Source organism: Ahaetulla prasina, chromosome 1 (genome assembly GCF_028640845.1).
Source record: "Ahaetulla prasina isolate Xishuangbanna chromosome 1, ASM2864084v1, whole genome shotgun sequence".
NCBI classification, from domain to species: domain Eukaryota; kingdom Metazoa; phylum Chordata; class Lepidosauria; order Squamata; family Colubridae; genus Ahaetulla; species Ahaetulla prasina.
This window is the reverse complement of record NC_080539.1, coordinates 319,889,665-319,914,400: the sequence shown is the minus strand read 5'-3', so window position 1 is coordinate 319,914,400 and position 24,736 is coordinate 319,889,665. Positions and strand designations below refer to the sequence as shown.

Sequence of the window (24,736 nt, the reverse complement as noted above, 5' to 3'; positions counted from 1 at the left end):
TCAGATCACTTTTGGAAATCAAAGTAAATTCCTGGGTGGTAAATCTACATAATTGTTGTTTGCATCTGAAACCAGGTATAAATATCAACCAATTTCTATTGACGGAGCTTAAACCTCTAATAAAAAGAGATACACACACAAACACATCTGAAGTCTCCTCATCCTGGTGATATTTAGAATAGGACTAGTTACTATCAAGCCTATCTATAGCATTGTTTTGAGGGAATCTATATATACTGCAGGGAGTGAGGGGGAGATGGGTTAAGACAAATAAATGCAAGGATTTGTTTGTCTGTTTAAGAATTTAAGATTTTAAGAAGGAAATAATGATGTATAGCCGAAAAGAAGTGCAATTCCAGATAATTATTCTTAATACAAAAATAATCAGGTTTTAATCCATTGATAAGCAGTTCAAATGTCTTTGCAAATGTGGAAAAAATAGCTTTTCACCATATATAATGTAACTCTTCGAGACAGCAATGTAATTCTACCAATTTCTTCATGTTGTCTCAGCCATTTGAAATGCAGAACTGATGTTTTGGTTGGTTATGAGCTTCCTCCGTGTACTGTTCTCTACAGTGTTTTCTGCAATGTTCTTCTATTCCTGTTAAATAGGAAAGCGTGCACTCTCTCTTTTTTGGTCTCAATACAAGAGAATATTTGTAATTCAGGATTGAACTGTGGAGTGCTTGGTGCTCTCTAAACCTTGTTATTTTCTTCCAGTCTGAGCTGCAAATATGCTTTTCTATTGAGACAAAAGATTAGTACATGCTTTCCTATTAAACAGGACTGTAATGTTTGATGTATATTTATCTATAAACTAATTTTTTATTCTTCCAGTGGGATATGGAAGATATTTTTTCCTCAAAATACGGTTAATTACAATCTGGTATTTATAAAACAAAATAGATATATCAAAGCCAACAGCAGACTGAGCTCTTTTACAAAGAAATTATTGCATAGGAAGCCGAGAAAAATTAGAATGGCAGAGTCTGAAGGAGAAAACATGTTAATAATTAAGTCATGGTAGGAAAGCCAGCTGTGTTGCGCTATGATGAAGTCTCTGATAGCCGTAAATTATGGGAGATTATGTCCCACCATCTGTAGTGTATAACATTGGGACTATATTATGAGCTTGAATTGGTGGTGATTCAATAAACAGATTCATATGTAGTCAATGCAAGAGCTCTCAGGTTACATCAACACATTCTGGATTTTTTTAAAAATACAATGGTAGTCTTTATTTGAAAATAAAAATACCATACATTTATTTGTATAATTATTTTTAAGTTACTTTTGCAAAATGATTAAGACTTAAACATACTGTTATATAATTATCTGAACCCCTCTCTAATATCTCATGGATAAAAATGCATTTAAAGTAATATTAAATTTTTATGCCACTCATCTCCCCTACATGGTAACTCTGGGCAGCTTATAAGTTATAAAACAAAAATAATTAAAATATTAAAATTCTTATGCATTGAGGCTATTACATGATTGTAATACACAGCAATCTATGTATTAATAAGAATGGCTGGTTTGGTATGGAACCAAAGCAACAGATCTAAAGAGCTCAAGAGGATGGAAAAAGTTTTTGCATTATTGTCTCTGTGGCATCTGTCTTGCAAAGGACAGTTTCATTACTGATAGTGAAGTGTGAGGTGGGTGGGAATATTTCTGTTGTAAAATATGCAAATGTTTTGGTAATGTGTTTGGCTCCAAAGGGCTATGACACCAACTCTTGGAGGAGGGGAAAAGCTGATAGAGAGGCCCAGAAAATGCTCACTTCCTTTGTTCTTGAATTTGGATGCGTCAAAAGGGGCCATGGAAAGTTTTTGGAACTTACACACTAAATGGAGCTCACAGCAGGTGTTTTATCTGGCACCAAAAAGACAAAAAGGCTGGTGGGGAAGTGTTTGGAATGGACAATTGTAGCTCAGCATGTACTGTATGTGTGACAAACCCCTCCATTCCAAGGAGCAGATGCCTCTTCCAAGTGGTCCAGTTTTTTCACATCTAGGCTGTGCATATCAAAGGAAGTTGGTCTCCTAAAGAAATGAAGAACACAAAAGAACTGAAGTAGACTTAGAAGTTTAAGCAGAAGTCAGCACAATCAAGGGAATTTAATGACAAGAAGTAACAGAAATTCTGCCATCAGGTAAATAGACTGTTTCAAACTGCCAGGACTTTGATCAGAATGCATTTCATGGAAATGCCTCAATATTATTATTGTACAATATGCATACATAATCTACAGTATCTTCTGCAATGAGTCAAGACGTTAGTTGGATTGTGTATGTCCTAGAAAATCTTACGAGGTTACAAATCTTTCCTGATTCTAGACTGCCACTTTAACACAAATGTGCAATGTGGTGATTAAATACAAATCAGTTGATACATGTGATTGTTTGGGACATGGACTCATGGCTGGAAAAAAATGAAATTACTATAACATTGCTTCATATAAAAGCAATGCCTTTGTAAGAGTAATTTACTTTCTATTCTAGTTCATTTTTTTTTTGTTTGCTTAGTGTCCATTTTTCTAGTTTGCAAGCCATTCTTCAGCGGATGAGCAAGACAAAACTGGTTTAAGTAACCAAATGAATATTAAAATGTTTGGAGCACTAAATAATGCTGGGAAGTGAGTTAATAAATAGTACCCCATATTGGATATTTAAGCTGAGAGAGTGGATTATCTAAGGATATTTCCTCATTACTGAGATTCCTCCATTCTTCAGCTAACAAAAAATTATATTAACCTAAAATTAGATATAGGTAGTCCTCAATATTTGACCCCAACTGAGCCCAAAATTTATGTTGCTGAGTGAAACATTTAAGTAAGTTTTGCCCCATTTTATTCTTGCCATTGTTGTTAAGTGAATCATTTTGCAGCTGTTACGTTAATAACACGGTTGTTAAGTGAATCTGACTTTCTCATTGACTTTGCTTGTCAGAAGGTTGCAAAAGCTGATCATATGACCCCCCGGGACACTGCAGCCGTCATAAATATGAGTCAGTTGCCAGGCATCTGGACTTTGATCACGTGATCATGGGGATGCTGCAATGGTTGTAAGTGTGAAAAATGGTCATAAGTCATTTTTTCAGTGTTGTTGTAACTTTGAACGGTCACCAAATGAGCTGTTGTAAGTCAAGGACTACCTGTACTTTCTTTGGTGACCCCTAACTTGCCTCTATGGCCTTTATTCGGACTCACTGCTGGATGATCCCTATCCTGATAATGCATGTATAGTGATGGAGAGGCAAAACTATTAGTTGAGTCCTCCAACTTTCTACTGTCTCTCTTAAGTAGTTCACCAGCCAGAGGGAAAAAGATGCACTAATCACAGCAACCCAACCAGCCTATTATTATTATTATTTATTGGATCCAGCCTAGTGGAGGTCTGACCAAAGGCTTTGGCCCCTCAACTCTCCATTCTTCCTCATTTGCTGAATAAATACATCCTATTCTATCAATCCAAACTGAATAAAGCTAAACAGCATACACATATACAGAGAGAGAGAGAGAGAGAGAGACAGAGATCAAAAACACAAAGCAGCACATTTATTATGAATTACCTTTCCTTCCTTTCTTTTCATTATATAGACAATAAATGCCAACTTCCCACTTCCTTGGTGCTGTCTTCAAGAAAGAGTACCCAATGGAGGGGAGAGGCACTCTTGGTCCCATAATTCCAGTATTATTATTAAATAATAATTAAAATAAAATAAAATATTAAAGTATATAAGATTAAAATATGCCAGCCGAGGAGTCTAGCACTATTCTTCAATTCTGATAGACCACTATTTAAAATTTATTGGCCATTATCCATCAGCAGTGGGTTGTAAAATGGTTCCCATCCTTTTGCCCTACTGTTATACAGGTAGATATGGACTTGTGACAGGAAACCATTCTGTTCATTAAATGAAATACAAATGCAAGAGATCACTGGCACTGGGTCCAGCTCTTTAGCAAGATCGCAGCAGAGTGGTGGCAGACACAGGGACCAAGAAGGCAGAAGGCATGCTCCCATCAGCCTGAAAAACCCATAATTGCTCTTTGATTTTACCTTCTATGGGTCACTTGGCTTTATTGCGGAGATAATGGGCAGCAAAAGATAATAGTTGTCTTTGGATGCTCTCCCAAATTATTACATCAATATTACTTGCCTCAGTACTTACCTAATTAAAAGTCATATTGCTGGAAATAGTCCAAAGCCAAAGTGGATGTTCATTCATTTGTTTCTTAAATGATGACATGTAGAGCAACAGCATATGGAAGGAGCAAGGTCAGAAGAGAGATCTGATGTGCTGAAATGGCTCCGCATGTGAGAAAAGAACATTTACTGCCTGCATAGATAAGCAGCAGATGAAGCAAAAGAAATGCTAATATATGTGAAAAGACAAATCTAATTTCTGGTGTATGTGATTTCTATAAATTCTTGCTTTCTATTACCCACAAGAAGATGACTTCATATCGTGTTTTGTTCCCAGTTCACAAAATTCCAGTCAGCTACCAGTAGTTATGTTGGCATTTTATTCCTTTTTATCCCATTTTTATTATTTTTATATGTAACTAAAAGCAGCAATCATACCTCATTCTTTTTCCTCCTATTTTTCCCCGCAAGTCTTCAAAGTGGGTTGGGCTGAGAGAAACTGACCAGCCCATAGTCACCCAGCTGGCTTTCATGTCCAAAGGGGAATTAGAACTCAAAGTCTCCTGGTTTCTAGATTGATGCCTTAATCATTATACCAAACTGGCTCTTTGCCAATTGTTCAAGTAGCTGTCCTAGGAAAATTAGTTACTGTACTTTTTTTGAAGACAATTGTTCTCCTTTAAAATGTTTCACATTTCAAAATGTAGTAACTGCCTTGTACTCATTCTTCTCTAATCATGATTTTCTTTCAGAATGGGGCGGGGAACATACCCGCTGTTGGAAGAAATATCCATCTGGGTTCAGTTCCAAGTGGGGACAAAGACACTGGAAACATGGAGGCTGCTTGGAAAGATGGTTTAATGGTGGTCAGGATCACATGGCTTGAGTTCCTGAGCAGAAAAGGGGCCCGAGATCCTGTGTGCTCCCTGGTTTTATGATTTTTCTGAGCTTTGACCTTTCTGGGGCACAGGAAGAGTATCCTGATTGGTTGTCAGACTCCCAGGGGGTGGGGGTCTTAGCTAGCCTTGCTGGCTGTCTCTCAAGCTTGCTTGAGCCTTGCCATGTGGTGAGTTTCAGTTGTATTGTGTTGCAAATCATGGGGGGATTGAGTGAGCTTGGTTGAAGCCTTAATTGCCCATTGACAAAGGTGGGGAGAATGAGTGAGCTTAGCTGAGGCTTTTAATGGCCCATTGACAAAGGTGGGGGGGAGTCAGGAAGTTGCAGGGAGCTCCTTTGTCTTTAAAATATGTTTCTCCATTTCTCATCCAGGAAGGTATAATATTCTGCTTTTTAAAATATTTCCTAGAATATTTCATTCTTCTAGGAGGGGGGTGGGTGCTAAATTCCTACAATCCCTACTTTTTTTTTTTTTCAAAACGTGAGTTTTGAAACATGCTCTTGGCAAAAATTAAAATTGATCAAATCAGTGGGTGCTTTTAATTTTCCTGATGCAAAGGAAGCCATTGATAGAGACAACAGAAAAAGATTCCTTCAGTGGCTCCCAAAAGCTTTCAACCATGAAGGTCTAGCAGCCAGGGGAAAAGTTCTGGTAAGAATTTTACAGTATCCAATTTTTTATGCCAATTAATTTCAGCTGTTAGATATCACTTTCTGAGAGCTTCCAGTCAGGTCAAGCACACATCCCAAAATTTTCACAGCCTTGGTTTTCCTTTAAATTACAGGCTGCCCATTTCCAAGGGTTGGTTACTGAACCTGCCCTAGCTCTTACTTTAGTCTATCCAAGATTTTTTCCAGTCCAAATTGAGGTTAATCAGTGTGCAATCCAGGCTTTTTCCTTTCTTTTTTTTTTTTTAAAAATTACACACAATGAGCCCTAGGACTTCTACTCATGAGACCACCAGTGCAATATATCTTGCTTTACTGGGCAACTGGGCAGCATCATTTGTGAGTCATAGTCAGGGCTTGGGTTTTGGATATCACTTTTTCTGCTATCTCTTCAAGAGAGGAATTGCCTGAGGGGGATGCCTCTCCCCCATGGAATTAGCAGGGAGATCTGACTCCTTGGGCTTTTAGTGCCACAGAGCAAAATCAACCTAGGGGAAGCCTTGTGTGGAGGTAAGTGAAGGGAATAGACTAATTCTGAATGGTGTGTCTCTCTGTGTGTGCCTGTGTATGCAGCTACTTTTACAATTCAGGCAATACAAACAATACAAACATGCTGGACAAATTTCCTACCATTAGACAGAAATCTCAGGTGTTCAGAACTAACTGTGGCAGCCACTTTCAAATACAATCCTTACATGAGTACTTTAGACTGATTACAATGTAAATGAGACAAGACAGAAAACCTTACAATGAATTTCCCACCTCCCCCATAGTCTTTCCAGCTGTCTTCTGGGAATTGAAAAGAGTCTTTAGTCTTTACTTGTACATCTCAGGGTCCTTTCTTTCATATCTTTGGGTGGCATGCTTGTTGGTCAGTCAGGTTTGGAAAGGTCTGCTCCAATCTGGTTGCTGTGATGACTTTCAGTGGGGCTGGATTCAAACTCAATTCCTGGCTCCAACAAATGGAAGGTCTCCTCTGGGGCAGCATCTGAACCATGTGCTCTGCTTCCACAGTTGCAGAGTCATCTTTTCAGGGCTGAAAGGAAACAATAGGACAGGAACGGTAGGCACGTTTGCGCTCTTATGCACGCCCCTTATAGTCCTTTTAGGAATGGAGTGAGGACAATAGTAGATAGTTTTTGGTTAAAGCTCTTGGGATTTTGAGAAGAGACCACAGAGTCAGGTAGTATGTTCCAAGTGTTAATAACTCTGTTACAGAAGTCATATTTTCTGCAATCAAAATTGAAGCGGTTAACATTAAGGATAAATCTATTGTTTGCTCTTGTATTAATTGCGATTGCTGAAGTAGTCTTCAACAGGAAGGACATTACAATAGATGATTCTATGAGTTAAACACAGGTCTTATCGGAGTTGACGGAGTTCTAAGTTTTCTAAACCCAGGATTTCAAGTCTGGTGGTATAAGGTATTTTATTGTTTTTAGAGGAGTGGAGAACTCTTGTTGTAAAATATTTCTGGACATGTTCAATTGTATTGATGTCCGAAATGTGGTATGGGTTCCAGACAGGCAAGCTGTATTCAAGAATTTGTCTAGCAAATGTTTTATATGCTCTGGTTAGTAGTGTAGTGTTTTTGGAAAAGAAGCTGTGTAAAATTAGGTTTACAACTCTTAGAGCCTTTTTTGCTATGTAGTTGCAGTGGGCTTTGGCACTTTGATCATTTGATATGAAGACTCCAAGGTCTTTAACAGGGAGGGGGTCATCTGTAAGGTAATGTCCATCAAGCTTGTACTTAGTGTTTATGTTCTTTTTTCCAATATGTAAGACTGACCATTTGCTGGTTGAGATTTGGAGTTGCCAAGTTTTAGACCAATCGGGTAAAAGTCAACGTCTTTTTGAAGGGTAGTAGTATTGTTGGTGGTGTTAAATAGTTTGACATCGTCAGCAAAGAGAACACAATAACTTGAGATATGGTCACAGAGATCATTTATGTATAGTATGAAGAGTGTTGGTCCAAGAACGCTGCCTTGAGGAATGCCACTCTTGACAGGAACAGGATTTGATAGAGCATTGCAATTTTGACCACTTGTTGTCTGTTTGACAGGAAAGCAGTTATCCAATTGTGAAGAGGTCCTGAAATGCCATAGGACTTTAGTTTTAGGAGAAGTTTATCATGTACTACTGAGTCAAAAGCTTTGCAGAAGTCTATGTAGATTGCATCTATTGCTTTCCCTTGATCAAGATTAGTAGTCCATACATTTTTGTAGTGGAGAAGTTGTAAGTTACATGATAATTTTTTTCTGAAACCAAATTGTTTATTAGAGAGTAGGTTGTTTGTTTCTAGGTGGAGGGTAATGGATTGGTTGATGATAGATTCCATTACTTTGCAGGTGACGCAGCATAGAGAGATTGGTCTGTAATTTTCAACTAGGCTGGGGTCTCCTTTTTTGAAGATAGGGATGACTGTGGCTAGAGACCAAAGTTTGGGAAGGGAACTGGTCATGAAAGCTTTATCAAAGATTATGCTTAGGGGTTCTGCTATATTAGTGGAAAGTTATAAAAAAAAGTTATAAAAGTGAAAATGTGCCAGTAACTATAAATACAAAGCACAATTCTCAGAGAATATAGCAGACCATGTTTTGTTTTGATAAAACACTAGTGCTGTTACATTAGAGCCACTTGGATAATTTACTTCTAAACACTGTACAATTAGTACAGCCCCCCCCAAGGCTGTGTGCTCTCCCCACTTCTCTTCTCTCTGTATACCAATGACTGCATGTTTAATGATCCATCTGTTAAACTACTGAAGTTTGCAGATGACACAACAGTGATCGGTCTCATTTGAGACAATGATGAATCCTCATACAGGCAGGAGGTTGAACAACTAGCCTCGTGGTGCAACTGGAACAATTTGGAACTGAACACACTCAAAACTGTAGAAATGGTGGTAGACTTCAGGAGATACCCTTTCATACTTCCACCTCTTACAATACTAGATAACACAGTATCAACAGTAGAGATCTTCAAATTTCTAGATTCTACCATATCACAAGATCAAAAATGGACAGCTAACATCAAAAACATCATCAAAAAAGCACAAGAACAAGAATGTTCTTTCTGCACCAACTCAGAAAGCTCAAACTGCCCAAGGAGCTGCTGATTCAGTTCTACAAAGGAATTGTTGAGTCTGTCATCTGCACCTCTATAACTGTCTGGTTTGGTTCTGCAACCCAGCAAGACAGACACAGACTTCAGAGGATAATTAGAGTTGCAGAAAAAAAAATTGCTACCAACCTGCCTTCCATTGAGGACCTGTATACTGCACAAGTCAAAAAGAGGGCTTTGAAAATATCTACAGACTCCTCACATCCTGTTTCAACTCCTACCCTCAAAATGACGCTATAGAGCACTGCACACCAGAACAACTAGACACAAGAACAGTTTCTTCCCGAATACCATCACTTTACTAAACAAATAATTCCCTCAACACTGTCAAACTATTACTAAATCTACACTACTATTAATCTTGTCATCGTTCCCATCACCCATCTCCTTTCACTTATGACTGTAAGACTGTAAGTTTGTTGCTTGTATCCTTACAATTTATATTGATATTGATTGTTTCCTGATTGCTTATTTGTAACCTATGACTATCATTAAGTGTTGTACCTTATGATTCTTGATGAACGTATCTTTTCTTTTATGTACACTGAGAGCATATGCACCAAGACAAATTCCTTGTGTGTCCAATCATACTTTGCCAATAAAAAATTCTATTCTATTCTATTCTATTCTATTCTATTCTATTCTATTCTATTCTAAAAGAAGTAGTGGGGCAGAAAAGGCTGGAGGCTTAGACACTAAAGTAAAAATGATATGTAAGTAGTGGTTTGTTATACAATCTTTTTCTGTTCAAAATACCCCACATGCTACACAGAGAGTATAAAGCAGACATCAACTATGCACATTTTTCTTTAATGGTTCTATTGTTCTGCTTGTGAAATGATCCTTATCCGATACGATCAAAGGTAAAGTATTTCAGGTTGTGTTATCAAATGAGAATCATACTCCTAAAGAATAGCAAGAACAAAATAGTATTTGTGCAGCATGTAAAATTTACCCTTAGAATCTAATGCTACTAAATAAGATAATAGCATTTATTCATTCATTCATTCATTCATTCATTCATTCATTCATTCATTCATTCATTAATTCATTCATTCATTCATTCATAATTCAAATTTCTGAAGGAGAATTAAAAACAAAAATACAAAACATCAAACAGGACAGAAGAGAAAGATGGTCATCCCATTGGAATAGGAGTAGGGCCTTCTCTGTGGGGGGCAGTGACGCTCTGGAACGAACTTCCCCCTGGCCTGCGTCAAGTGCCTGATCTTCGGACCTTCCGTCGTGAGCTCAAAACATATTTATTCATTAAAGCGGGACTGGCATAATTATTGATGAATTTTAATTGGGTATTCTTAATATTTTTTAAATTTTAAATCTAAATTTTAATAATCAGCCTTTAAAATTTGCTCTTTTTAAATGTTGTTTTAAATTGTATATATTTTGTTTTTATTCTGGCTGTACACCGCCCTGAGTCCTTCGGGAGAAGGGCGGTATAAAAATCTAATAAATAAATAAATAAATAAATAAATAAATGATCATCCATTAAAAACCTGAAAAACCTTTCATTGAGGGAGCTCACATGTTGTTGTTGTTGTTGTTAGTTGCAAAGTCGTGTCCGACCCATCGCGACCCCATGGACAACATTCCTCCAGGCCTTCCTGTCCTCTACCATCCTCTGGAGTCCATTTAAACTCATGCCTACTGCTTCAGTGACTCCATCCAGCCACCTCATTCTCTGCCGTTCCCTTCTTCTTTTGCCCTCAGTCTTTCCCAGCATTAGGCTCTTCTCCAGTGAGTCCTTCTTTCTCATTAGGTAGCCAAAGTATTTCAGTTTCATCTTCAGGATCTGGCCTTCTAAAGAGCAGTCAGGGTTGATCTCCTCTAGAACTGACTTGTTTGTTCGCCTTGCAGTCCAAGGGACTGGCAGGAGTCTTCTTGTCGTGTCCCACTCCTCCTCTGACGGCCGAGTCGGGGAAGTCCGTATCAAGCGTGCCTCTGCAGCTCTGCCAAAGTCCTATCAGAGTCCTCAGGGCAGGCAGGAATCCAAGGTGTGACTTCAGCAATCCAGATTAGACTTTGCCTGACTCAGAGAATGCCAGAAAGCAGATCCTTTATATAGGCCATGGGGTGTGGCTCCATGACTCAGCACTTATCCAGGCCTGCCCCTCCCTTCCTTTTGCTGATGTCGCCTCTCCATTCTCCGGAAGCGTGGATCTATCCATTGCATCGTTTCGTCTCCAGCTGTTGGTAATCCCAGCTTGTGGCTGGCTTCAGGCGCACATGCTATCGGAGGGAGGTTTGTTTGTTCGGTTTGTCCGGGCATGGTGCCAGGGCTGGGGGCTGGAGGCATGCCAGGATATTCTTCTGTACTATCAGCGTCCGGCAGGAGATAAGAGAGGCCCGGCTGCGGTGGGGGGGGGGCAAGCAAGGCACAACACTTCTCCAGCACCAGAATTCAAAGGCCTTAATTCTTTGGGCTCAGCCTTTCTTATGGTCCAACCTTCACAGCCATACATTGCAACTGGGAAAACCATAGCTTTGACTATACACACTTTCGTTGGCAGGGTGATGTCTCTGCTTTTTAGTACGCTGTCTAGTTTTGCCACAGCTTTCCTCCCCAGGAGCAAGCGTCTTTTAATTTCTTGGCTGCAGTCCCCATCTGTGGTGATCTCGGAGCCCAGGAAAATAAAATCTGTCATTACCTCCATTTCTTCACCATCTATCTGCCAGGAATTGAAAGGGACGGATGCCATGATTTTAGTTTTCTTAATGTTGAGTTTCAAGCCAACTTTTGCACTCTCCTCCTTCACCCGCATCAAGAGACTCTTTAGTTCCTCTTCGCTTTCTGCCATTAGAGTGGTATCATCTGCATATCTGAGGTTGTTGATATTTCTTCCAGCAATCTTAATTCCAATTTTTGATTCATCTAGCCCCGCCTTTCTCATGATGTGTTCTGCATATAAGTTAAATAGGCAGGGTGATAGTATACAGCCTTGCCGGACTCCTTTCCCAATTTTGAACCAATCAGTGGTTCCGTGTCCAGTTCTCACTGTGGCTTCTTGATCCGCATACAGGTTTCTCAAGAGACAAATAAGATGGTCTGGTACTCCCATCTCTTTAAGAACTTGCCACAATTTGTTGTGATCCACACAATCAAAGGCTTTAACATAGTCAATGAAGCAGAAGTAGATGTTTTTCTGGAACTCCCTAGCTTTCTCCATGATCCAGCATATGTTGGCAATTTGATCTCTAGTTCCTTTGCCTCTACGAAATCCTGCCTGTACTTCTGGTAGTTCTCGATCCACATATTGCTGGAGCCTAGCTTGTAGGATTTTAAGTATAACCTTACTAGCATGTGAAATGAGTGCAATGGTGCGATAGTTTGAACATTCTTTGGCATTGCCTTTCTTTGGAATTGGAATGTAAACTGACCTTTTCCAATCCTGTGGCCATTGTTGAGTTTTCCAAATTTGCTGGCAAATTGGGTGTAGCACTTTTACTGCGTCGTCTTTTAAGATTTTGAATAGCTCAGCTAGAATACTGTCTCCTCCACTAGCTTTGTTGTTGCTCAGATTTCCTAAGGCCCATTTGACTTCACATTCTCGGATGTCTGGCTTAAGGTTAGTGACCACCCCATCGTGGCTATCAGGGATGTTAAGCTCATTCTTGTATAGTTCTTCTGTGTAATTTTGCCACCTCTTCTTAATCTCTTCTGCCTCTGTTAGGTCCCTGCCATTTTGGTCCTTTATCATGCCCATCTTTGCATGAAACGTTCCCTTCATATCTCCAATTTTCTTGAATAGATCTCTGGTCCACCCTATTCTATTGTTTTCTTCTATTTCTTTGCACTGTTCATTTAAGAATGCATTCTTATCTCTTCTAGCTATTCTCTGGAATTCTGCATTCAACTGGGTATATCTTTCTCTTTCTCCTTTGCCTTTCGCTTCCCTTCTTTCCTCAGCTATTTGCAGAGCTTCCTCAGACAGCCATTTTGCTTTCTTGCATTTCTTTTTCTTTGGAATGGTTTTAGTTGCTACCTCTTGTACAATGTTGCGAACCTCCATCCATAGTTCATCAGGCACTCTGTCTATCAGATCTAATTCTTTAAATCTATTTGTCATCTCTACTGTATATTCATCAGGGATATGATTTAGTTCATACCTGAGTGGCCTGGTGCTTTTCCCTACTTTCTTTAGTTTAAGCCTAAATTTTGCAAGAAGCAGCTCATGATCTGAGCCACAGTCAGCTCCTGGTCTTGTTTTTACTGACTGTGTAGACCTTTTCCATCTTTGGCTGCAGAGCACATAATCAATCTGATTTCTGTGTTGACCATCTGGTGATGTCCATGTGTAGAGTCGTCTCTTAGGTTGTTGGAAAAGAGTGTTTGCTATGAACAACGTATTGTCTTGACAGAATTCTATCAGCCTGTGCCCTGCTTTATTTTGTACTCCAATGCCATACTTGTCTGTTATTCCGGTTATCTTTTGGCTTCCTACTTTAGCTTTCCAATCTCCCATGATGATAAGGACATCATTTTTTGGTGTTAATTCTATCAGGTGCTGTAGGACTTCATAGAACTGGTCAATTTCATCTTCTTCAGCACCAGTGGTTGGGGCATAGACTTGAACTACTGTGATATTGAATGGTTTGCCTTGGATTCGGACTAAGATCATTCTGTCATTTTGGGGATTGTATCCCAGTATTGCTTTTCCTACTTTTTTATTGATTATGAAGGCCACTCCATTTCTTCTGAGGGATTCTTGCCCACAGTAGTATACCTGATAGTCATCTGAATTAAATTCGCCGATTCCTGTCCACTTTAGTTCGCTGATTCCTAAGATGTCGATGTTCAGTCTTGTCATCTCTTGTTTGATCAAATCCAGCTTGTCTTGATTCATGGATCTTACATTCCAGGTTTCTATGGAGAAAAAATCTTTACAGCATCAGACTTTCCTTTCACCACCAGATACATCCACAGCTGAGCGTCCTTTCGGCTTTGGCCCAGTCGCTTCATTCTTTCTGTATGTTACTGTACATACACATGTTACTGTAAATTAAAAAAGCCTTTGAAGCATGTTTTAAAGAAAGGAGGGTTATGTCTATTTAACTCTTTGGAGGGATACTGTTCCAGGAGGCAGGTGCCACAGCAAAGAAGATACTCCTTTGGGTCCCATCAGATCACATACCTTAATGTTGACTCTTTGATCTTGCAGGAGGAGCAAAAATTAGCAATAATTGCAGTTGAAGGTTGCTTCAAACTAAGATAATTAAATCAAAATGACAAACATCAGGCATACTTGCAATGGTTAAAGGCACTGAGGACACACGTTAGCCATAAACTTTGCACCAATCACTCTTAACCCCAAGGAGATAGCAATGGCAACCTATTTCCAAATATTTTTTACTAAAAGAATTCATGGATTTGTCTGTGGAGTCAATACTGATTCAAAAGTATCAAACAATTACATTCCATTAGTTTCTGAGACTATCCACAAATTCCTAAAATATGCAGATAAAGAACAACATCTGCAAAATCTTGAATACTGAACACAATTCTGAATTATGCTATGGAATCAGAGGTGGGTTTCAGCAGGTTCTGACCAGTTCTGGAGAACCAGTAGCAGAAATTTTGAGTAATTCGGAGAACCGGTAGTAAAAATTCTGACTGGCCCCACCCCCATCTATTCTTTGCCTCCCAAATCCCAGCTGATTGGGAGGAAATGGGGATTTTGCAGTAACCTTCCCCTGGAGTGGGGCGGGAATGGAAATTTTACAGTATCTTTCCCCTGCGATGCCCATCAAGCCACAGCTACAAAACTGGTAGTAAAAAAAAGTGAAACCCACCACTGTCTGGAATGTATATTTTTATCAAGAAGGGATATCAGAAAATATCAAAAAGTAAGTGACAGTCACAGCTAGGAGAGCCTTTGGACAACTTCAGATTGTGTGCCTGTTGCAGCCTCTCTGGGATTAGGAGTCCCTGGGGTCAGTCATTCGAGTCCTAGTCCTCTCACGTTTGGACTGTTGCAACAAGCACTATATGGGGTTACCCTTGAGGTCGGTTCCAACCCTCCTGGCCTTCCGCAAGAGCTTAAAAACCCAAATCTTGGTTTCCGCAAGAGCTTAAAAACCCAGATCTTGGAGCCCCAAACCAACCAAATCAGTTGGTTTGGGGCTCCAAAGGGGGAGCCTCATATTGGGGGTGGTTGATAGATTAATAACAGAACCTACCTTCCCCCTGTTAATCCTACTCGCTCCCTCTCCATCTTTTAGCAAGGTTTGTGTATTGTATTTTTATAGTGTGGTAGTTTATTTATATAGTTTTATCTTTTTAATATTGTAAGTTACCCTGTGATAATATGGGCAGCCAATAAATGTAATAAATAAATGGTTCCTATGGAGAATGTGTTTTAAGACTCTCCAGTTCTTTTCTTCCATGTGATTCATGAAGTTTTTTGATTCAGGCCCATTTCCGAAACAGATTTTTGTCTGAAGCAAATAATGGGACAGAATTTCCACGAAAGTTTTGAATCTTGTGGGACTTTCTAATTCTATATAACTTGCTAGTTATTTGATTGGGCGGGCTGGCTGGCTATAAAGCTGATTTTGCAGCTTCTTCCACGTGATTCTAATCTGTTGGGAGGTTAGTGAAGGCACAATATTAGAAAGTTCATAAATGAGATTACTGATTCCTGGCAAATTGTGCTCTTCTAATATGAAATATTAGAGTGTAATTCCAGCCCATTTTATTTCAGAGTGGCTTCTATAGCACTGATGGCTATTTAGAGCGCCACCTCTAGAGCAGTGGTGGGTTGCTCCTGGTTCTTTCCGGTTCTATAGAACTGGTAGTAAAACCAGCGGGAGGTCCCAACGTCATCAAGGGGCTTCTGCGCACGCACACTCCCATTGAGAACCGGTAGTAAAGGTAAGTAGAACCCACCCCTGCCCTAGAGTCACTGGTTTAAATAGCTTAAACAGCAGCTGCTATTGTTGGCCAAAAAGCTGGCTAAGTACAGGAACCCAGTGTGAAGAACCAATGTCTACACAGGATCAAGGAAAGATAAAACTCTTTTATTTCTGTACAGAAGAGGATGCCTCTTTCATACTCAAGGAAAGCACCAAAATCAGACAAAGTTATTTTTATACAATTTATTACGGAAATACAAGATAATTGCTAATTAGTCACAAAGTTACATGATACTTACACATGCACACAAAACCGTCCCATAATACTTCATTATTTAATTTTGCTTCATTATCATATAAGCTGATTGCCTCTTAATGTGCTTTTTTTTATGCTAATGATTAACTTTGCTTAATTCTAAGACCCTTTTCCAGACACCCCTAACTACTGCTTAAGCTAAATAGCATGTCACCTTCCTTGATTTATTTTTGTTTTATTTATTTATTTTGTCACAACAGTATATATAAGCATAAGCATGAAAATAACAATATAATATATAAGCATACATATAAACATAAGTATGTAATAACTATATTAATTGGATATAATGAAAGGAAACAATAGGACAGGAACGGTAGGCACATTTGTGCTCTTATGCACACCCCTTACGGACCTCTTAGGAATGGGGTGAGGTCAATAGTAGACAGTTTTTGGTTAAAGCTTTGGGGATTTTGAGAAGAGACCACAGAGTCAGGTCGTGTGTTTCATGTATTAATAACTCTATTACAGAAGTCATATTTTCTGCAATCAAGATTGAAGCGGTTAACATTAAGTCTAAATCTATTGTTTGTTCTTGTATTGTTGTGATTGAAGCTGAAGTAGTCTTCAACAGGAAGAACATTGCAATAGATTATTCTATGAGTTAAACACAGGTCCTGTCGAAGACGGTGGAGTTCTAAGTTTTCTAAACCGAAGATTTCAAGTCTGGTGGCATAAGGTATTTTGTTGTATTCAGAGGAGTGGAGAACTCTTCTTGTAAAATATTTCTGGACACATTCAATTGTATTGATGTCTGAAATGTGGTATGGGTTCCAAAAGGCGAGCTGTATTCAAGAATTGGTCTACCAAATGTTTTATAAGTTCTGGTTAGTAGTGTAGTGTTTCTGGAGAAGAAGCTACGTAAGATTAGGTTTACAACTCTTAAAGCCTTTTTTGCAATGTAGTTGCAGTGGGCTTTGGCACTTAGATCATTGGATATGATGGTTCAAGATATCCTACAACCAAGCATCAAAGCCACAACCTGTTAGCTAGGCCAGGGGTCTGCAAACTTGGCTCTTTTAAGACTTGTGGACTTCACAAGCCAAGTTTGCAGACCCTTGAGCTGGTTATATTAGAAATGTTTGTGGTCAGCCTGTGGAGTGTTTGTAGTCAACCATTCTAGCTCCCCCCTCTTAAAGAAGTGTCACTTTTATCAGGTAAAGGCACAACTTATAACTTTGGCTAACGCTAATTCATGTATTACAAAAACCTCTAATTATTTATTAATAAGCTAAATAAGCCACAAGACCCTCAAACTGAAGGGTTGTCATAGGTATAAATTAAAGCTATTTAACTTCCACTCATCTGACTCTATCATGTTATTATATCTATAGAAGCGAGCATTGTCCTGTCCATGAATCTTTATTTATTTTTATCTATTTTTGTCACAAAAATATACACAAGCATCACACAAAATGATTATATAGTATATAAACATATATATGAGGAAATATAAGGAAGTATAAGCATATATATAAGAAAAACAATAGGACAGGAACGGTAGGCACGTTTGTGGTCTTATGCACGCCCCTTATAGTCCTCTTAGGAATCTAACTGTCCACTAAGAGCCATAGAACGGGGCTTTAATCTTATTCAACAGAGTGATTAAATTCTTATGTAAGAAAACGTGATACTGTTAAACGTCTACAAAATCAATCAAAAAGTTTGGATCTTTGACTTTGCATTTTACACTGTCATTACACAATTAGTCCGGTAGAAGGCACCCTCACTTCCTTCTTTCTGAAAAGAGACGTATATAAGATCTGCAGGAGCCTCATTTCCGGTTCCCTTTAAGATGGGAAACATCTTCCATTTGAGGGGCAAGAGAGGTAGAAATGTATAGAACTTGGTGAAAGAACACATAAAAAGTTTGCTATTTATCTTTTCTAACTGTCATTTCTAACTTATTAAAAAAAATCAGGTCTCCAACTCTTCTTTAGTAATTTGGTATTTATACTCCCCTCCCCCCCCCCCCCCAAAAAAAAAAAAAAAGACGCTGCTGCAGAAATGTTGTTCTTCGTTGATTTCGGTTAGTGGAGTTAAGGATATTTGGGAACGTTTTGTCATAATCTGTTCGTTCGGAAAAGGAGAAGAAAATCGCGAAGTTAAAAGCAAAGGAAGTTTGTTTCTTTGTTTCTTGATTCATTAATGAACATTTGTTTTGGAAGCCCGGTTCTTAAGTTTTTCCTAACGCAGATTTTCGAGGGAAGTAACTGTTGCAGGAAAGAAAAAGAAAGAAAGAAAGAAAGAAAGAAAGAAAGAAAGAAAGAAAGAAAGAAAGAAAGAAAGAAAGAAAGAAAGAAAGAAAGAAACTAAAGCGTTTGTGTTTATACATCGTTTTTTTGTAGACCAGGGGTCTCCAACCTTGGCAACTTTAAGCCTGGAGGACTTCAACTCCCAGAATCCCCCAGCCAGCAAAGGAGTTGAAGTCCTCCAGGCTTAAAGTTGCCAAGATTGAAGACCTCTGTTGTAGATTACACTTCAGGGCATGTATTTCGTCATTCACGCAAATGCTAACTGAAGCATTTCCGCCACTCTTTATCCCTAGAAGGATTTGAACGGTAATCCGGGACCGGAAGTATATATTAAATCCACGAAGGTTGTAAAACATGACTCTTGGCGATACAGACAGAAAATGAGAGTTGCATCGGTAGAATGCCGTCCTGTGTAGTTCTTTGGTTATTCCCACTAAAATAACTCGGATATGAATATTTGGCCATCTCGGCCGTCTTTTTCTGTAGCTTTTAGTAACCGCTTGCTCACAGCTCGTTTTTCCAGTGATGACACCCCTTATAATCGCTATATCTGACTTGCTAATGCTTAATCCAAAGGAATAATGAATACTCATCAAAATCCCTGGTTGGGGTGGGATTAGAATCGAAGCCTCGAAGGGACGGAAAACTTCCAAGTCTTCCTCTACTAGCGCGATCCGGAGTGGACTCTAGGAAGCCTTTTGTTGTAGCTGTTGCAAGGAAGTGCGGCTCGTTCATGGCTCCAGGGAAAACAGCTAGGAAAACTATCCGGTAAGTGCTTTCAATAGTCCACGATCGAGTACGAAAAAGGGGAGCCACTGTGTTGGGGCCCCTTACGAACGGAAACGGCTATTGTCAGGGCTCCGGGGCCGAGCAGGGTGGGGTAAGAAGCAATGGTGGATTTCAATACTAGGCACTACAGTTCAGAGAAAGCAAAGAAAATAGTAGGTTTGAGGTTAGCCTTAAGGAACACTATACTCTCTTTCTGAGTTTCATATAACGCTACATACTTCAAAAGGGGATGTGATAGGCGTGTGTGTGTGTGTGTGTGTAACTTTTTACATGGCACCTATTCATATAATTCAGTAGTTTTTCAAACTTGGGAACTTTACGCTGCCTTCTTTGATGAAGTGAATAAACGAATGGATCAGGGAAACGCTGTGGATATAGTTTACTTGGACTAAACCAAGGCATTTGAAAAAGTACAGCGCAGCTGCCTGCTTGGTAAAGTAGAACAATGTGGGACAGGCAGCATCACCACCAGATGAATATAATCAGTGGTGGGTTTCAAAAATTTTTACTACCAGTTCTGTGGGTGTGGTATACCTTGGTGGGCATGGCAAGGGAAGGTTACTGCAAAATCCCCATTTCCTCCCGATCAGCTGGGACTTGGGAGGCAGAGAATAAATGGGGGCGGCGCCAGTCAGAATTTTTACTACCAGTTCTCCAAACTATTCCAAATTTCCACTACCGGTTCTCCAGAACTGGTCAGAACCTGCTGAAACCCACTTCTGAATATAATACAGATTAGAAACATCATCTCTGGCCTGGACAACCAGCTTTCATTCATGAGTTGTTATTTCAGAGTGATTACCGGAAAGGGTCAATCTGACCTGCAGAGAGGCAGGCTATGACTGAGAATGCCTGTTTGTAGTTTCCACTTTCATCATATTCCAAAATTGGGTGGCGGAGGAAAAAGAGATCCAGAGAGTGCCCTTCTGTCCAGAATGAGGAGATTTTGCCTGGAGCATAACAAGGACCCAATCCATTAAGACCTTGATAAATAGTAACCAACACCATGAAGTGGATTTGGAAGTCCATTGGCAGGCAGTACACTAACACCAGAAAATTGGTGTTATTCTACTACAAGCAGATGTTTTTATTTTATTTTTTTCAGGCTGCAGGAAAAAAATCACCAAACCTTTACAATCAACAGGCAAAACTCTAGTGATAGAAAATTGTGTTTGAGTGTACTTTCCCCACCTTTGTTTTCCACTGAACCTAATCAAATTCTCATCATGATTTTAAAAACTCTACTCAAAATCAATCAACAGATGATGCTGTTAATATGGCTCTGCACTACATCCTACAACATCTTGAGTCTCCAAAGACCTATGCAAGGGTCCTCTTTGTAGACTTTAGTTCAGCATTCAATACCATCATTCCAGACATTCTTCTAACTAAGCTAAACCAGCTACAGGTACCGGAACAGACTTGTAAGTGGATCACAAGCTTCCTAACAAACAGGAAGCAGCAGGTGAAGCTAAGCAAGATCACATCAAATACCTGTACAATTAGCACAGGGGCCCCCCAAGGCTGTGTGCTCTCCCCACTTCTCTTCTCTCTGTATACCAATGACTGCATCTCCAATGATCCATTTGTTAAGCTACTGAAGTTCGCAGATGACACAACAGTGATTGGTCTCATTCGAGACAATGACGAATCCGCATATAGACGAGAGGTCGAACGACTAGCCTTGTGGTGCAACCAAAACAATCTGGAACTGAACACACTCAAAACCGTAGAAATGGTGGTAGATTTTAGGAAAACCCTTCCATACTTCCACCTCTCACAATACTTGACAACACAGTATCAACAGTAGAAACCTTCAAATTTCTGGGTTCTATCATATCGCAAGATCTCAAATGGACAGCTAACATCAAAACATCATTAAAAAGGACAACAAAGAATGTTCTTTGCGCCAACTCAGTAAGCTCAAACTGCCCAAGGAGCTGCTGATCCAGTTCTACAGAGGAATTATTGAGTCTGTCATTTGCACCTCTATAACTGTCTGGTTCGGTTCTGCAACCCAACAAGAAAAACACAGACTTCAGAGGATAATTAGAACTGCAGAAAAATAATTGCTACCAACTTGCCTTCCATTGAGGACCTGTATACTGCACGAATCAAGAAGAGAGCCGTGAAAATATTTGCAGATCCCTCGCATCCTGGACATAAACTGTTTCAACTCCTACCCTCAAAACGACGCTATAGAGCACTGCACACCAGAACAACTAGACACAAGAACAGATTTTTCCCGAAGGCCATCACTCTGCTAAACAAATAATTCCCTCAACACTGTCAGACTATTTACTGAATCTGCACTACTATTAATCGTTTCATAGTTCCCATCACCAATCTCTTTCCACTTATGACTGTATGACTATAACTTGTTGCTGGCAATCCTTATGATTTATATTGATATATTGATCATCAATTGTGTTGTAAATGTTGTACCTTGATGAACGTATCTTTTCTTTTATGTACACTGAGAGCATATGCACCAAGACAAATTCCTTGTGTGTCCAATCACACTTGGCCAATAAAATTCTATTCTATTCTATTCTATTCTATTCTAAAACTGTGCATTCTGGGTCAACATGAAGGCTGCTGCGTTTTGCACCAGGCGTACCTTCTAAATCCTCTTCAAGGGCAGTCCCAAACAAATTGCAGCAAGCTAAGCAGCAAATAAGGAAGGCATGAGTACTCATGGCCAATACTCGTAGTCCTCAACTTACAACCACAATTGAGCACAAAATTTCCATTGCTAAGCAAGGCAGTTAAGTGAGTTTTGTCCCATTTTAGAACCTTTTTTGCCACAGTCATTAAGTGACTCACTGCCGTTGTTAAGTGAATCGTGTGGCCATTAAGCAACTCTAACTCCCCTCATTGACTTTGCTTGTCATAAGCTAGTTGGGAAGGTTACAAATAGTGACCGATCGCATGACCCTGAGACATGACAACTGTCATAAGTACATGCCAGTTGCCAAGTGCACACACTTCAATCACGTAAGCAAGGTGATGCTGCAATAGTCGTAAACGGCGGCTCGGGAGTTCATGGCCTCCATGACGGCCCTGGACCTGACACAAATAGTTGATGGCCCTACTCACATTGGGGGAGGCACACTGGATCTGATTTTTATCTCTGGACAGTGGTTAAATGATCTGGATTTAGGAGATTTAATTACCGAGCCATTGTCATGGTCAGATCATTTTCTCCTTCGTCTAGACTTTCGGACCGCTGCTCAACACCACAGGGAGACGGGACCAACACGCTGGTTCCGTCCCAGGCGCCTGATGGACCCGTCCCAGGCCTCTGATGGAGCTTGGGCCAGTTCCTGAGGATCTGGCCCACGGCACGGCTGAGGAGTTAGTTGCGGCCTGGGAACAGGCCGCGACTGGTGCTTTAGACCGTGTTGCGCCTTTGCGGCCTCTGACCCGGCGCAGATCTCAACCAGCCCCTTGGTTCTCCGAGGGGCTGAGGGAGATGAAATGCCGGAGAAGACGCCTAGAGAGTGCCTGGAGATCCAGCCGTTCCGAAGCTGACCGGACACTAGTTAGGTCCTATAGGAAGACTTACCTGGTGGCACTGAGGGAAGCGAAGTGTTCTTACGTTTCCTCCCTCATTGCATCGGCAGATAACCGCCCGGCGGCCCTGTTTCGGGTGACCCGCTCCCTCCTTTATCAGGAGGTGCGGAATAACCCCTTACAGGGCCGTGCCGAGGAGTTTAGTGGTTATCTATACGATAAAATCGTTCAGCTTCGGAACGGATTGGATCAACAGTGGGTAGATCCAGGTGAGGGGCTGGAGACACGTCTTGTTGAGACTATTTGGGATGGATTTGACCCTGTGACTCCCGAGGACATGGACAGATTGTTGGGGCGGTTGAACGCCACCACATGTTTATTGGACCCATGCCCCTCCTGGTTGGTGCTGGCCACACAGGAGGTGACACGAGGCTGGCTCCAGGGGATTATAAATGCTTCTTTGATGGAGGGGGTTTTCCCCACCGCCTTGAAAGAGGCGGTGGTGAGGCCCCTCCTCAAGAAGCCCTCCCTGGACCCGGCTGTTTTAGGAAATTTTCGTCCTGTCTCCAACCTTCGCTTTGTGGCGAAGGTTGTTGAGAGTGTGGTGGCACGTCAATTACCCCAATACCTGGATGAATCTGTCTATCTAGATCCGTTCCAGTCTGGCTTCCGACCCGGGTACAGTACGGAGACGGCTTTGGTCACGTTGGTTGATGATCTCTGGAGGGCCAGGGCCAGAGGTTGCTCCTCTGCCCTGGTCCTATTAGATCTCTCAGCGGCTTTTGATACCATCGACCATGGTATCCTGCTGCACCGGTTAGGGAGTTTGGGAGTGGGAGGCACCATTTATCGGTGGTTCTCCTCCTATCTCTCTGACCGGTTGCAGACGGTGTTGACAGGAGGGCAGAGATCGACCGCGAGGCCCCTCACATGTGGGGTGCCGCAGGGGTCGATTCTCTCGCCTCTCCTGTTCAACATCTATATGAAGCCGCTGGGTGAGATCATCAATGGCTTTGGGGTGAGGTACCAACTGTACGCTGACGATACGCAGCTGTACTTTTCCACCCCAGGCCATCCCAACGAAGCCGTCGAAGTGCTGTCCCGGTATCTGGAAGCTGTATGGGTCTGGATGGGGAGAAACAGGCTCAAACTCAATCCCTCCAAGACGAAGTGGCTGTGGATGCCGGCACCCCGGTACAGTCAGCTGCAGCTGCGGCTGACTGTTGGGGGCGAATCATTGGCCCCAGTGGAAAGGATGCGCAACTTGGGCGTTCTCCTGGATGGACGGTTGTCTTTTGAAGATCATTTGACGACCGTCGCCAGGAGGGCTTTTTACCTGGTTCGCCAGTTGCGCCCCTTCCTTGACCGGGATGCCTTATGCACGGTCACTCATGCTCTGGTTACCTCTCGCTTGGACTACTGTAATGCTCTCTACATGGGGCTCCCCTTGAAGAGTACCCGGAGGCTCCAGTTGGTTCAGAATGCAGCTGCGCGGGTGATAGTGGGAGCCACACGTTGCTCCCATGTAACACCACTCCTGCGCAGTCTGCACTGGCTACCTGTGGTCTTTCGGGTACACTTCAAGGTGTTGGTGACTACCTTTAAAGCGCTCCATGGCTTAGGGCCAGGGTACTTATGGGACCACGTGCTGTTACCGAATACCTCCCACCGACCTGTACGCTCGCACAGAGAGGGACTCCTTAGGGTGCCGTCCGCCAAGCAATGTCGGCTGGCGGCCCCCAGGGGGAGGGCCTTCTCTTAGGGGGCTCCCACCCTTTGGAACGAACTTCCCCCTGGACTTCGACAACTGCCGGACCTTCGGACTTTCTGCCGCGAGCTGAAGACCTATTTGTTTGTTCGCGCAGGACTAGCATAGGATTTTAATGGGATTTTAATTAGTTTTAATGTTTAACATTTTATAATTTATGGGGTTTTATTCTAAATGTTTTAATTTGGCCATTTGTGTAATAAGTTTTTTAATTATGGTTTTACGTGTATATTGCTGTTGTTTTTTACCATGGCTGTAAACCGCCCTGAGTCCTTCGGGAGAAGGGCGGTATAAAAATTTAATAAATAAATAAATAAATAAATAAATAAATAAAATGTGAAAACCAGTCATAAGTCACTTTTTTCAGTGTTGTTGT

The 24,736-nt window shown here is 40.9% G+C and overlaps 1 protein-coding gene across 5 annotated transcripts in view; it reads left to right on the top strand.

Annotated features, from left to right (window-relative positions):
- Positions 1–18,611: 18,611 nt before the first annotated feature.
- ABCD4 (ATP binding cassette subfamily D member 4) overlaps positions 18,612–24,736 on the top strand; it is a 46,942-nt gene continuing 40,817 nt past the window's right edge. For 3 of the 5 annotated variants that reach the window (XR_009152619.1, XR_009152618.1, XR_009152617.1), the window contains exon 1: positions 18,612–19,055. Coding sequence is in view for 2 of the 5 variants with exons in the window: in XM_058162341.1 (XP_058018324.1) it covers positions 19,021–19,055 (35 nt within the window). In the remaining 3 variants the exon portion in view is untranslated. The remainder of the gene's footprint in view (positions 19,056–24,736) is intronic. The other 2 variants (XM_058162341.1, XM_058162340.1) reach the window with 2 other exon arrangements.